At 41.8% G+C, this 14,079-nt stretch overlaps 1 protein-coding gene across 1 annotated transcript in view; it reads right to left on the bottom strand.

Moving 5' to 3' along the window:
- Nucleotides 1–9,244: 9,244 nt before the first annotated feature.
- The window catches only part of LOC138215396 (uncharacterized), a 100,770-nt gene continuing 95,935 nt past the window's right edge, over nucleotides 9,245–14,079 (bottom strand). Inside the window, exons 16-18 of the mRNA XM_069177517.1 lie at nucleotides 13,431–13,500; nucleotides 13,253–13,356; nucleotides 9,245–9,764 (exon numbers count right to left, since the gene is read on the bottom strand). Coding sequence (XP_069033618.1) covers nucleotides 9,554–9,764; nucleotides 13,253–13,356; nucleotides 13,431–13,500 — 385 coding nt within the window. The 3' untranslated portion in view covers nucleotides 9,245–9,553. The remainder of the gene's footprint in view (nucleotides 9,765–13,252; nucleotides 13,357–13,430; nucleotides 13,501–14,079) is intronic.

Genomic DNA, 14,079 nt, shown 5'->3' with positions numbered 1-14,079 from the left:
GCCCTAAACCTAAATTTTGAAGGGTAAGCATGGCCTATGGAAAAGAAGCCCCAAAAGCCAAGCCCCTGCGCCGTAAGGTTCTGTCAGGTGGTGGTGATCAGTCCATTAGGCAAAAGCAAGGTCAAAGGGACAGGAAGATCCACAGGGCCGCAGAGGAATAAGACCCCCCAAAAGGAGGGGGCGAACCCAGGCCGATGGATGGATAAAGGTACCCAAAAGACCAGCAAAGCCATGGACTTGGAAGTTCCAGGGGACAAACCGCTGCGCAGGGTGGACAGCCACTGGGAGGGACACCCCAGAAGCCACGCGCCCACAGGACAGGGAGACTCCATGGGCTGGAGCAGAGGCGGACGCCACCCCTGTCCTCATTTGGTTTAATTTTTTTTTATTTTATTTTATTTTTATTTTATTTTTATTTTTATTTATTTATTTATTTATTTTTTTAAATAACCACTCAGGAGCCACTTTTTATTTTATTTTTTTAATTCTTTTTATTCTTCTTCCATGCCTGTGCCTGGTAAAAGGAAAAGAAGTGCCCTCTTACCAGCCTGGGCACTTGGCCAAACTGTCTGGGCCCCCGCCCCTGCAGACAGAGGGAGAAGCAGCCAGAAGAGCCCTCTCAACAGCCTGGGCGCTGAGCCAAAATGTCTGGGCCCACCACTGCAAGCTGTGGGAGACTGGCCCCTTCTCTCCATACTCTGTTGAGCTGAACAAGGGAACAGACCTCAAGGCCAACAGGTAAGTATGAGTTTTTTATCTTTTTGATATCTTTTTTAGTTTAGTCTTTTTATTTTCATGTGCCAATTGCCTGAAGAAGACTTAAAAAAGTCGAAACGTCACAACAGGCACATTAGCTTGCAAAAACATTTGGAGTTTTTGCCTTTTGCTTTTTTCTTTTCTTTTGTTTTGTTTTTTTGTTTTTTATTTTTTTAGTTTGGACCCTCCTTACCAGCTGTGAAGTACAAGACAGCGGGGAGTGATTTTGGACTGGGAGACCTACCTGGTTGAGGGCCCGTGCGTCACCTTCCCACCGTTCATTCGGAGGGGGGGGATCAGTTCCCTGCACCCTAACCCAACCCTAACCCTAACCCCTAACCCTAACCCACCCCTCTTCCCTAACCCTAACCTTAACCCATCCCTCTTCCCTAACCCTAACCACCCTACCCTAACCCTCCCAACCCATAAACCTAAAATTAAAAAATTAAAACCCCCCCCTTTTTTTTCTTTTTTTTCTTTTAAATATTAGAAATCAAGGGATTTTAGAAAATACAATAATTAGGGATTAAAATAATATTAATAGTGGTCAAATAATTAGAATAATTAGAATTAAAAAGGCAAAAAAACTAAGGAGAAAAGCAATTCTTTTCTCCAAAAGTTAGGTGCCTTCCAAAAAGGCATGAAATTAGGAGCCTCCTAGATAGACAGGGCTCTCGGCCAATGAGCAAAAAGCTCCGCTAGGCCCACCCCTGCAGACAGAGGGAGGCATATATAAGAGCAGCTGCAGAAGCGTCTGTCCCCTCTTTCCATTATCTGTTGAGCTGAACACATGCACAGACCTCATACAGCCAACAAGACCACTATTTAGATTTCATTGTGTCTTAGCCTGAAGAAGACTCTAAGGAGTCGAAACGTCGCGATAGGCAGGATATTAACTTTTCAAAAAATCTAGAATTTATTTTTTCTTTTCTTTTTTTAAAATAACAACATATATACTTACCTTATACTTACCTTACCCTACTTTCCCTACGTTTATTTCACCCTACTTACCTGATTTTATTTTCTTTCCCTTTATTCCTTTGGAATAAAACCCCTTTTCTCCCTCCCCAACCACCATGAGCACAGCTCACCACGATTGGACCCTTGTCAGCCACCGGAGGGGACGAAACCGTCCTCCGGCCAGGCCACAGACAAATTACGGGCACGAAACACACAACAGGGGGGAGTGGGATTGGACTGGGAGACCCACCTGGAGGAAGGCCCGTGCTCCACCCTTCATCCGTTCGTTCGGATGGGGGGATCAGTTCCCATATCCTAACCCTTTCTGTGTAATTGCAGACACAAAGTGACTTGAAGCCACTTTGGCCATGTAGTTTATCCCATTTGCCATAGTACTGGAAGAAATGTGTTCGTAAACACTTAGTTTAAGCCGTGGCACTGTAATGCAGTTTTATGCTGTATTTGAGCTTCTCTCGCTGAGATAAGGCTGTTTTTGAAACATTGTGTTTCCTGTGAAATTGTCCACACAAAGTGACTTGAAACCACTTTGGCCATGTAGTGTATCCCATTTGCCATAGTTCTGAGTATGAAACTTGTTTGTAAACACTTAGTTTAAGCCGTGGCGCTGTGATGCAGTTTTACATTAGACTAAGAAAGTGAGACTTGAAATGCTGTTTTCTGTGAAATTGCAGACACAAAGTGACTTGAAGCCACTTTGGCCATGTAGTTTATCCCAATAGCCATAGTACTGATGAAGAAATATGTTCGTAAACACAGTTTAAGCCGTGGCACTGTAATGCAGTTTTATGCTGTATTTGAGCTTCTCTCGCTGAGATCAGGCTGTTTTTGAATCATTGTGTTTCCTGTGAAATTGTCCACACAAAATGACTTGAAACCACTTTGGCCATGTAGTGTATCCCATTTGCCATAGTTCAGAATAGGAAACTTGTTTGTAAGCTCTTAGTTTAAGAATTGGCACTGTAATGCAGTTTTATGCTGTATTTGAGCTTCTCTCGCTGAGATCAGGCTGTTTTTGAAACATTGTGTTTCCTGTGAAATTGTCCACACAAAATGACTTGAAACCACTTTGGCCATGTAGTGTATCCCATTTGCCATAGTACTGATGAATAAATTTGTTTGTGAACACTTAGTTTAAGCCGTAGCACTGTAATGCAGTTTTATGCTGTATTTGAGCTTCTCTCACTGAGATAAGGCTGTTCTTGAAACATTGTGTTTCCTGTGAAATTGTCCACACAAAGACTGACATTGGAAGCGATCCCCTGTCCTGTGACATTAGGGTGAGGGTTAGTTGTTAGGGTTAGATCTTACGGTTGGGGTTTGACTATAGACACTGTTATTGCAAGCAATAATTTTTAGGCTGAGAAACTGAGACTGAGACAAAGTCTGCAGGAGGAGTTTGTTAAAGTACAACAAGCCTAAATCGCCAAATATGGCCAATAAATTAAAAATGGCTGACTTCCTGTCGAGGTGAGACTTTTTTTGAACATCGAGATATGATAGACATGTCCAGCAAATTTTGCGCGTGTCGTTGAAAGTAGGCGCTGGGGCTGCATGCATTTGAGGGGCGCTATTTGCCATTTGGCCACGCCCTGAGCAAAACTGCTTGAATACGTACATTTTCACCACGACTGTACCAACTTCCATGAAGTTAAAGGCAATTGATTTGTCAGAACGGGAATCATCTTGTTGGTTCTTTTGTCAGTGTGGATGAGAATCTGATCGGGCGAGTTCATCATGTCATGTCAAGAGTCCCTGAAGGGCTCAGAGATTTATTAAAATCAAAACTTTCAACAATGTCCAATGTCTGTTTAGATCCTATCTATACTGCTGCTGCAGTGGAAAAAATGTCCCCTTGTGGGATTAATAAAGTAACTATCTATCTATAAACCTGAACATGAAAAATGAATCTGTCCTTCTTACAGCCGTCACAGATGTTTGGTGAAGTAGTTGCTTTAGAAACCAGCTGTTAATTCAAATCTTTATTTATCTATAATCTTTCATTTTTATCTAAAAAGCCAGATGAAGGAATAAGTCAGTGAAATTTCAAGAAAGTTTAAAGGACATAAAGAGCTGGACACCCTGTACATTTCCAAAGTTAAAGTTTTTGTATTTCCACCTCAGAAACTCTCTCTGCCTTCAGTTCTCCTGTGAGGAACTTGGAGGCATTGTTGCAAACAAAGAAAAATAGGAGGAATCATATTTCTCCCATATCAGCTTCTCTGGCTGATGGGGGAGCACCCATGATCCTTTCTCTGGCCTCTCCAGCTGCATTTATTTATTAATTTATGAACATGAACATACATCAGTGTCGATTCATCCACATATGTCTCTTGATGTTCCTCAGAAGGTTGAACTGTCATCTGATTTAAAAATTTAGATCAAAGAAAGGAAGTTGTTTGCGTTCATTTGTTAGTTTAGAGATAATATAATTCATTACTTTATAAGTCAAATATTACTGACAACTGTAATTTATCCTGTAAAATGGAATAATATTTTAAAAATATTTTATTTTTCTTCTAAGATCAGTCAGTCTTTGCTAACTTCTATGCTCATAGTTGGGTTAATACTACAGTTTATTGTTTGGGGAACGTGTTATTCTGAAAGCACACTAAAACACTCAAACAAACCTCATCAGACTTTGTTTGATATGATTGTTAGAACGATCGATTTAGGGTATTACTATCCCTAAATCCTCTCTTTTTCATCTAAATATTATCACCCCTTTACTTTGATTTCACTCAAATCTGAGGTAAGAGATATATCAGCATATGTGCAGTGATTTAATTCATTGAAGGAAAATTACTTCCTGCCTTAAAACTGTTTTAATACAGAACAATGAGCCTCACTATACTGCACTAACAACAATGCGATTGTCCAAAATCCACTGGAATATATTTAATTTGATCATTTTAGCAGAATAGAGGGTAATGTGGATCAGAGCCGACGTGTCGTCCTCTCGTGTTTAGTTTTTCTTCGTTGCATTTATGTGTTTTCTCAGCCATTTCTCAGTTCCCAGATTACTCACTGTTAGATTGGGGTTTTAAGGTGGAGCTCTTACAGAGACCACACACAAATATAAAAATGATCCTACAACATGACCCTCAAAGGCATTGACAGATAGATGTAGTGCTACCAGGGCGATGCTCCACCACTTTTTGTCTCAAAGTGATGAAATAAAATGTTGACTTTGTCTTGAACTCTTCATGTTTGCCCCATTAAAGTTGCTGCAATACGATGGTGATACAACTAAACAATTTCTGTAAGAATTTCAAAATATTAGCTTTCTTTCGCATTTTAGTAGACAGGAACCCCTCATTTCTTAAAAAGGATTTTATTGTGAAACCTTTGCAGGAGCTTAGTGTTGTGACTGAAATCGGACAATAAAGCTTTAGATGATTAATTCAAGACAACTGATGAAAATCAAATATTGTTTAATATTATTAAATTAAAATGATAACATACGAAATATACAATATTGACAGTGGTTTCACAAAGGTAGAAAGGAGCCACAGCTTAACCATGTGTGTGCGCTGGTACTTAACCAAACAGCACTCGACCTCTTATTTTACAAATTATGAAATATGTTTGGCAAGAGTTTGGAAGTGCTGCTTTTTAAATGTAGGCTATGCTGAGCCTGATGAACTTGGAGGTATTTAATCATAAAAAAAAAAAAGCTAAAATTTGACTTGAACATATCAAATATATTTAAATAGTCTCAGTTAGCTTAATTTAGTCTGGACTATAGCTTTAAATTGATAGCCATGGAGCCGCATGGCAAAAAAAGAAAAAAAAAAATGACAACGGGGTGGACCACACCTCCTCAGTGAAATCAGGGTTTCTGTTCAGTTCAGAGCTCTCAGAGAGGGTTTTAATCTTTGTGAATATGGCCCCAGATGTTCAGGCGCGGGTTATGAGCACCACTGGGCCAGATGTTCTGGACTACATCAAAACTACTCAAACTCATTCATAGTCCATCCCTAAAAGCAGCTTTACAGAACAAAAGAAACTGGTCATTCAACAGTCCGTTCTGTTGGTTATGACCTGCTACAGAGTTATCACCATGGAAACATGCCTAAACATTATTCAGACTTTGAGAGAGTGTCATTTTGTACAGTAAATAAGAAATAAAACATGAACAAAGACAAGTAGGTTCTTACCACAGTGAACAAAATGAAAAAAAAAAAGGAAAAAAGGAAACTCCAGAAGGAATGAGCGTCCATCACCATGTACATCCATCCCTCCAGTGGGACAACCTGGAGGCAGACGCCATAAAAATCTGATAGAAGTACACATCTTGTAATACAACAGCATCTCATCCTCAGAAATTATTAACTTTGAAAGTTCAGTGTTGGTGCTCGGTTGAGGCCTCCACTCGCTGCTGTGCTTAGATCGAAGCCTTTCTCACCTGGAAGATGGTCAACCAGGCGGAGCCGATGTTGTCGGAGTTAGTGGCTCCTCTGTTGGGGTTGTGATCTCCGGCGCGACACACTGTAGGACACGTTCCCGTTGACACAAGAGGCGGCGCCAGCCCCGACAACCGCGGGGACCGACTCGTTTCCAGGGGAACCACCTCAGGGAGGAGCCAGGGAGCAGGTGGTGGTCCCATCGTTGTGGTCAAGGGAACAGATGAAGGGGGGATTTCTCACCGGCAGACAGAAAGTAGGAAGTCAGGGACATGTTGTAGTTTCTGGACAAGTGACAAGAGAACTGAGAAACAAACAAACATATGACAACTACCTCACAAATAATATGAAACCGTTATTTGAGGAACAGTGCTTTGGTGAGATGAAAAATCACACAAATGTGAAATTTGGGCCTGAAGAACATCCTATTGATGGAAAAGCTGCAGCAAATATTAAAGATCCCCTTGAGAGCTGTGTTAAGACCAAATTAGTGTAAAACTTTTATGGTTTTCCCACAAAAACAAATCCTGAAAATAACATCTGCTGCATGTTACTCATTATAAATCACAGAGTCTGTACATATGCAGATAAAATGTATGTCTACAATTTAATAGGTGGACACCAGATGTCTCGTACTTCACTGTGAAGTCCAATGTCACTGGATATGTATTGCGGATATCCATCATTGAATCATGATCAAACAGAGCATTTCAGACACCACCACGACATTCCTCCTTGGACAAATGACGCCCCTCCTGACATTTACAGTATATGTATGAGGTTTCTCTATAAAGCTATCTGCAATAATGACGAGTGTGACTCCAGTGTCTGATAACTTTGATTTCATTCTGATGAATCATAATTCCAGTTAGAGACCTCCAATCGGAGGTCTCTTTAACTTTCATTCTGCCTAGCTGAAATGTAATTACACAATAACATTCACTGGTTCCAGCTTTAGAAAGGACAGGATTCGCTGTTCTTTTTTGTGTTTCACATTACTCTCTTTGGGTTTTTGACTATTAGTCAGACAAAACAAACAATTCGAAGAAGTCTCCTTAGTTCCTGGGAAATTCTGAAGGGATTTGTTTTCTAAAATTTTGACAACTGAACTATCATCATTTACGTCAGAAGTTGTTTTCGTCAGACATTCAGATGATGTACTTCGTTGAAGTCAGATGGTTTCAAGCAGCTTCCTTACATGAGGACGTCCTCCTCCAGGAAGCAGCGTGGTGGTGAAGCTCCCCGCCCACAGCTGCACCGCCACCACGCTGAAGATATAGATGAAGATGAAGAGGGGGAAGACGTTTGCGAGCATGGGCATGATGCTGAGGAGCTCCGACAAAAGGTATTTGAAGCCTGCACGGATGAACACACAAAAACACAACGTTTCCAAGAGTGATAGCGAGACTGTCTTTCACTAACGTAAGCTTGGAGCATACAGCTGACTTGTGTGTTTTGACCTTTGTTTCCCCAGACCTCCTTTCCTCCTTGTCCTGTCATTCCCGGTGTATTTGCTGTGTTTGGCCATGTGCTTATGTCCTCCTCTACCCGCCTCCAGTCACCTCCCATGGCCACGCCCCTCATCAACTACCACCAATCCAGCTGATCACCACTGGCAGGATGCTCATCACACTAATCACCTCCCTAGATTATGTCAACCCTGGTCCTGCAGTCCTTAGGTGTCGGTCCATACTCTCAGCTACATCCACTCACCCACAACCTGTCGCTGGTAGCCATCTGTCCGTTCCTGTTCCGTTCCGTACTGATGACTTGTTGTGGACTACCACACACTTCATCCTGCCTGCTACCCTGTAGCCGTTATCCAGTCTGCTGCCCTCTTGTGTCGGACCTTGGGAGACCACGCAAGTATCCAGTCTGCTGCTCCTGTGTCGGACCTCGGGGTCCTCACAGCGCACCTGCTCCTAGCCCTCGTTAGGACTCCTGGAGCCAGCCTGCCTGCCTGCCTGCCCGCCCAGACCAGAGCTGAGTGCGTGGTCGCACCAGCTGGCTCTTGGTACACACTAGAAGCAGCTAACGGGAGACAGCTGACAAGGTCCTCTTCTAATCCTTTTTTTTTTTTTTTTTTTAAATCCTTTATATACATTCAGAAATATACAGAGTGGTAAGATGACTGGTCAGAGTTCAAAGCTGTTCACTATCATGTGATGCAAAAAGCTTTTTTTTTTGTAACAGAAAGAAAGAATATGGCCTGAAATGTGTCTTTATTATGGTCCCTGTGAGACGTGTTGCCCATGCAGCTGAACTACTGTTGGAGTTTGTGATCCAACCAGAGCTGAAACAGTGCAGTGAAACTGGACCGGACCTCTAGTCTTCCAGTGTTCCAGATGTTTTACTTGTGTTCCAGATGTTCTAGTTGTGTACTTACACTAACATGCAGTACAAATAACTCTGGACCCCCCCCCCCAAAAAAAAAACAAAAAAAAAAACAGTCAACAGCCAAACAGGTTGGCTGCATGTTTTTTATTTATTTATGTAGATTCTATAAAACTGGAATATTTTTTACCAGATGTCTCCAGAAGAGGTGAGACCTTACTTTCACCCACAGTCCCTACTGAGCAGACTCTGGTTACAAATAACATTAGTGTAACATGTTGTACAGTGGGAGGAAGTGGTGACTGACGTCCATCTTTGGCTCAGACTGACAGGAGGCCTGCAGGAAAAATAAATGTAGCCTTTCATTAATTTGATGTTAACACCCTGATGTGAGAGGTACTGAATTGTGCACTTCTTTGATATGAGAAGTCTTTTAGTCCAACTGTTGGATGTATTTTACAAGATCTACCTATGTTGAAGAATGGATTATTCTAGAAGTGGTGGATGAAGTTGTGAAAATAAAATGTTTTAAGTGTATAAATGTTGTTTTTATTGCCCATCTACAGGCTGCTGAGGAAACTGCAACAAACAAAGCTTGATTCTAACTGACATTATCACACATTATACTTTCTAGAAAAAAACTGTGCACGCTCAGGCTGATGTGTGTGTGCATGTTTTGTTGCCTACTGAATAATGAATGTGAAAATGTTTTGTTGGTATAAATCTTCACACATGTGGCTCCAGGTGTGTTATGGGAACATCCTCTGGCATACATGAATAGTTTTAGTTTATTGGAATTTAAAAAGACAAACAGACAGACTGTTGTATAGTTTACATGAGCAGAGACAGCCTCTGTCGTGGAAGCATCTGTTGCACCACTGACCACACTGTTGGTGATGCAACAGCAAAAAAGTGATTTTAGGAAAGTGCAGCTAAAAGCAAAATAATTCAAAAAGAAAGGTCACCAAAAGCAGAAACAGGTAATTGTTATCTTTAAAAATGAATCAGGAGCTTGTTTAGTGACACTACAAGATAAAAGCACTTGATTTTTAGCACTGTTCATGTCGGATCCAGCTAGATCAGACCAGGATGGACAGGTTGGCTGCTGCTGAGCTCCCACTCAGGTTGTGGATGTGTGGCTGCTGCTCGTGGCTGTAGAAAGGCAGGTAATGGGCCACGTCGGCCAGGGTCTCCAGGACGTCGTAGGTTACTGCAAACAGGAAGTAGGTGGGCAGCAGCCAGCTGAAGCTGAACACGCAGTCCCCCACCGGCAGAGGGATGGCGAGCTGTCTGGAGGGACGAGGAAAAGCAGAGTTTATATATACAGATAACGAATATTATCGTTATCTGTGCAGACAGACATCACAACTTAAGTCCTGAAACAAGCTGATATAGACAGTGTGGAAAAAGATGTTTGTCTGATCTTAACCTTTCTGCTGTACTCGGGTCTTTCATTGCATCAAAATGGCTGTGAAAACGGGTCATGAAAGACCCGACACAGCAGGAAGGTGGGGTTAAAAAATGGGAAAACTGTAATCACAACTATGTGCCAACTTCTTGGAGCCGGTGGAGAAAGTGAACAGAGTCTTTCTGAGTCTGGTTCACCAGTGATGGTAGGGAGGAGGTTGGAGCTCCGTCTGCAGCGATGTGGACGCTCTAATGGTCTGTTAGGATGAAGAGCGAGCTGGGCTTCAAGGTGAAGCTCTCAAATTAACATTTGATCTACTTTCCTATGTGACATGGAGTCAGGAGCTCTGTGGACTGAATGAAAGAACAAATGGTGGATTAAAGCATCTGAAATGAAAGGAGGACAGGGCAGGAGCTGAGACACCTGGAGGGAGATCAACATGGAGGATGGAGGAACATGAGTTGGCCACAGGGACTGATGCTGGAGGAGTTTTTAGGACCTTTAGAGTAACATCCTGGAATCCCCCAGCAAGAAATGGAAGATGTGGTGACCGGGCCTCCCTACTGCCTCCACCAGTTAGACTTTATTTTACATGTCTATCAAAGTTTCCTTTCATGTAAAAATCCTGAATATTTTCATTAAATATCTATGATATTTATTATTATTATTTTTATGACAGCCATGATTGATCCTGTCGTCCACTTATTATTATGAAGTGAACAAACTGGGTGCACAGTTAGTGAAGCTTTCTCTATCACCCAGCAGTGGTCGTTCCCCCAGAGGAGGTAGGTGGGGCTAACGACAGGCTCAGGACTGGACCTCACTGCCTGTGCAACTTGTGTTTAACGGTCAGGGAATGTCTTGACTTTCTTTTTGGCGTCCATATTACCACACAGCATGTGAAAGATGCATGTCGTACATGTGCCCTGCGTTGTGGCTGCAGCATGTTATCCAGACAGAAGATGTTCTGCAATTTTTCACTTGTCACATGTAGTTGACAACAAAAATAGATATGGCGCTCTGAACAAGGGTAAACAAATAACTGCATTTTGGTCACACTTGATTGGAATATGAAGTCCAACAACACATCTACAATTACACCTTGTCAACATAGGTGCTGCCAAAGAGAATGAGAAACAGAGATTTTTAAGATTGTAACTTTAAACAACTTTGTAATTTGGAGGTTTTTAAAGAAATATGTAATTCCGTTTCAAGAAAAGATCATTATCATTGGTAACTTTATTCTCCACCTTTATCCTGAAGGGTGTGGTTGCTTTTAGACACATTTCTTTTAGAGGTTTTGGACCGATCAGCAACGAGTCACCGTGTTTATGTGTGATGGCATTAAAGTGCAGTGTTTTTTTCTAAATGTAGTTGCAATGGTTGTTGTCGGTTTTGCTGCACACTGATTGGTTAACAGCTGCTAAAATAGTCTCAAAATGAAGCAGAGATCTCCACCCAGTAGGATACAACATCCTAAGGATCTTAAATTTGAACCTTGATTTCATATTGAGTCGAAAAATACGATCCCTCTTTCGTTATCCCATCAGTGCTCTGATAGAAATGTTGATGCTGAAGTTCATGGTGCCATTCATGTTTACAAAATAGTATCACAAAGAATCCTTTATTTCTATAAATCAAGTGAGACTGAGTTGAACAACTAAGAAGAGTTGCTTTAACTGCACTGAAAACTAGAAACTGTGAGATGGTCTCAGATTACACAGATCATACTTCTGACTCTAAATATACATATATTTGAAATACATATTCTATATAATGTTGTAACATACAGTGCATCCGGAAAGTATTCACAGCGCTTCACTTTTTCCACATTTTGTTATGTTACAGCCTTATTCCAAAATGGATTAAATTCATTTTTTTCCTCAAAATTCTACACATAATACCCCATAATGATAACGTGAAAAAAGGTTTTTTGAAATTTTTGCAAATCTATTAAAAATAAAAAAATGAAAAAATCACATGTACACAACCATGACACTAAAAATTGAGCTTAGGTGCATCCTGTTTCCACTGATCATCCTTGAGATGTTTCTACAACTTGATTGGAGTCCACCTGTGGTAAATTCAGTTGATTGGACATGATTTGGAAAGGCACACACTTGTCTATATAAGGTCCCACAGTTGACAGTGCATGTCAGAGCACAAACCAAGCCATGAAGTCCAAGGAATTGTCTGCAGACCTCCGAGAGGATTGTACCGAGGCACAGATCTGGGGAAGGGTACAGAAACATTTCTGCAGCATTGAAGCAATGAGCACAGTGGCCTCCATCATCCGTAAATGGAAGAAGTTTGAACCACCAGGACTCTTCCTAGAGTCGGCCGCCCGGCCAAACTGAGCGATCGGGGGAGAAGGACCTTAGTCAGGGAGGTGACCAAGAACCCGATGGTCACTCTGACAGAGCTCCAGCATTGCTCTGTGAAGAGAGGAGAACCTTCCAGAAGGACAACCATCTCTGCAGCACTCCACCAAGCAGGTCTCTATGGTAGAGTGGCCAGACAGAAGACACTCCTCAGTAAAAGGCACATGACAGCCCACCTGGAGTTTACCAAAAGGAACCTGAAGGACTCTCAGACCAGGAGAAACTAAATTCTCTGGTCTGATGAAACAAAGATTGAACTCTTTGGCCTGAATGCCGAGCGTCATGTTTGGAGGAAACCAGGCAGCAGTAACTGGTAGACTAGTCAGGATGGAGGGAAAGATGAATGCAGCAATGTACAGAGACATCTTTGATTAAAACCTGCTCCAGAATGCTCTGGACCTCAGACTGGGGCGAAGGTTCATCTTCCAACAGGACAACAGCCCTAAGCACACAGCCAAGATAACAAAGGAGTGGCTTCGGGACAACTCTGTGAATGTCCTTGAGTGGCCCAGCCAGAGCCCAGACTTTAACCCGATTGAACATCTCTGGAGAGATCTGAAAATGGCTGTACACCGACGCTCCCCATCCAACCTGATGAGGGCCTGCAAAGAAGAACAGGAGAACCTGCCCAAAAATCATGCTCAAAAAGACTTGAGGCTGTAATTGCTGCCAAAAGTGCTTCAACAAAGTATTGAGCAAATACTGTAGTGTTATATTTTCGTTCTTTATTTTTAATAGATTTGCAAACATTTTAAACAAACTTTTTTCACTTTGTCATCACTTTGTTGTGTGTAGAATTTTGAGAAAAAAAATGAATTCAATCAATTTTGGAATAAAGCTGTCACATAACAAAATTTGGAAAAAGTGAAGCGCTGTGAATACTTTCCGGATGCACTGTACATATACAAAGAGCTCAGCTGTGTGCATTCAGTTAAAGTCAATCTAAATTGCACATGAGGCTAACGTGCATGAAGCTGAGTGGTACTCACTGGAAGCGGTCCTCTCTGGACTCCCTCAGCATGATGAAGATGAACAGTCCCACCTCAGTGTTCAGGGAGAACGACACCACCTTGTCCAACATGATCACAAAACCCTGAGGAGGATGGAAAACACTGGTGACGTGTGTGCGTGTGCGTGTGCATGTGTGTGTGTGCGTGTGTGTATTACCCTGGGATCACCCATTGACACGATAAAGATGACACTGAATCCGAGCAGTGACATCAATCCTTTGGCCACGCTGGCAGAAAGAGAGAGAAAAAGAAAAAAAAAGAGGAGTATGAAATCAACTTAATGTTTACATTTGAAGACATCTTCATTAATGTGAAAGAAGAGATAAAGTATAGAGCAGATTAAATGATTAACCACAAAGACAGATGCAGCGTAAACAGGCTGTGAAATCAGCTCAATTGAATTTTGGGGAAATACTTTGCAAAAACAGAGAAACAAACAGATTTATTTGGTGCTGTCATTTAGTTAGTAGGTTTGCTTAAAAATAAAATTATGAGATGACAGTGACTGCCTTTTAGTGCAAAGACTCTTGAGTCTTCCTGCCATGTCCATGCAGGACAGTCTGTGTCCTCCAGCTTAGTGGAACTGACATCCTGGTCAATGAGCACATTACAAGGTAAATTCTGCCACCTGGTGGTTCTCTGGTTGAATGGAGAATCTTTGTGTTTTACTGGAGAGTAATTGAAGGTTTGAGCAGCACATAATGAGAATGAGAGCAGCATGGTGGTGCAGTGGTTAGCATTGTCGCCTCACAGTAAAAAGGTTTAGGGTTTGATTCCGGGCCTTTCTATGCAGTTTGCATTTTCTC

This window comes from Embiotoca jacksoni, unplaced genomic scaffold, assembly GCF_022577435.1.
Source record: "Embiotoca jacksoni isolate LCO1_2020_lvr unplaced genomic scaffold, fEmbJac1.0.p SCAF_74, whole genome shotgun sequence".
NCBI classification, from domain to species: domain Eukaryota; kingdom Metazoa; phylum Chordata; class Actinopteri; family Embiotocidae; genus Embiotoca; species Embiotoca jacksoni.
Note: the sequence above shows the minus strand (reverse complement) of the source record. Positions and strands in the feature narration are given on the sequence as shown.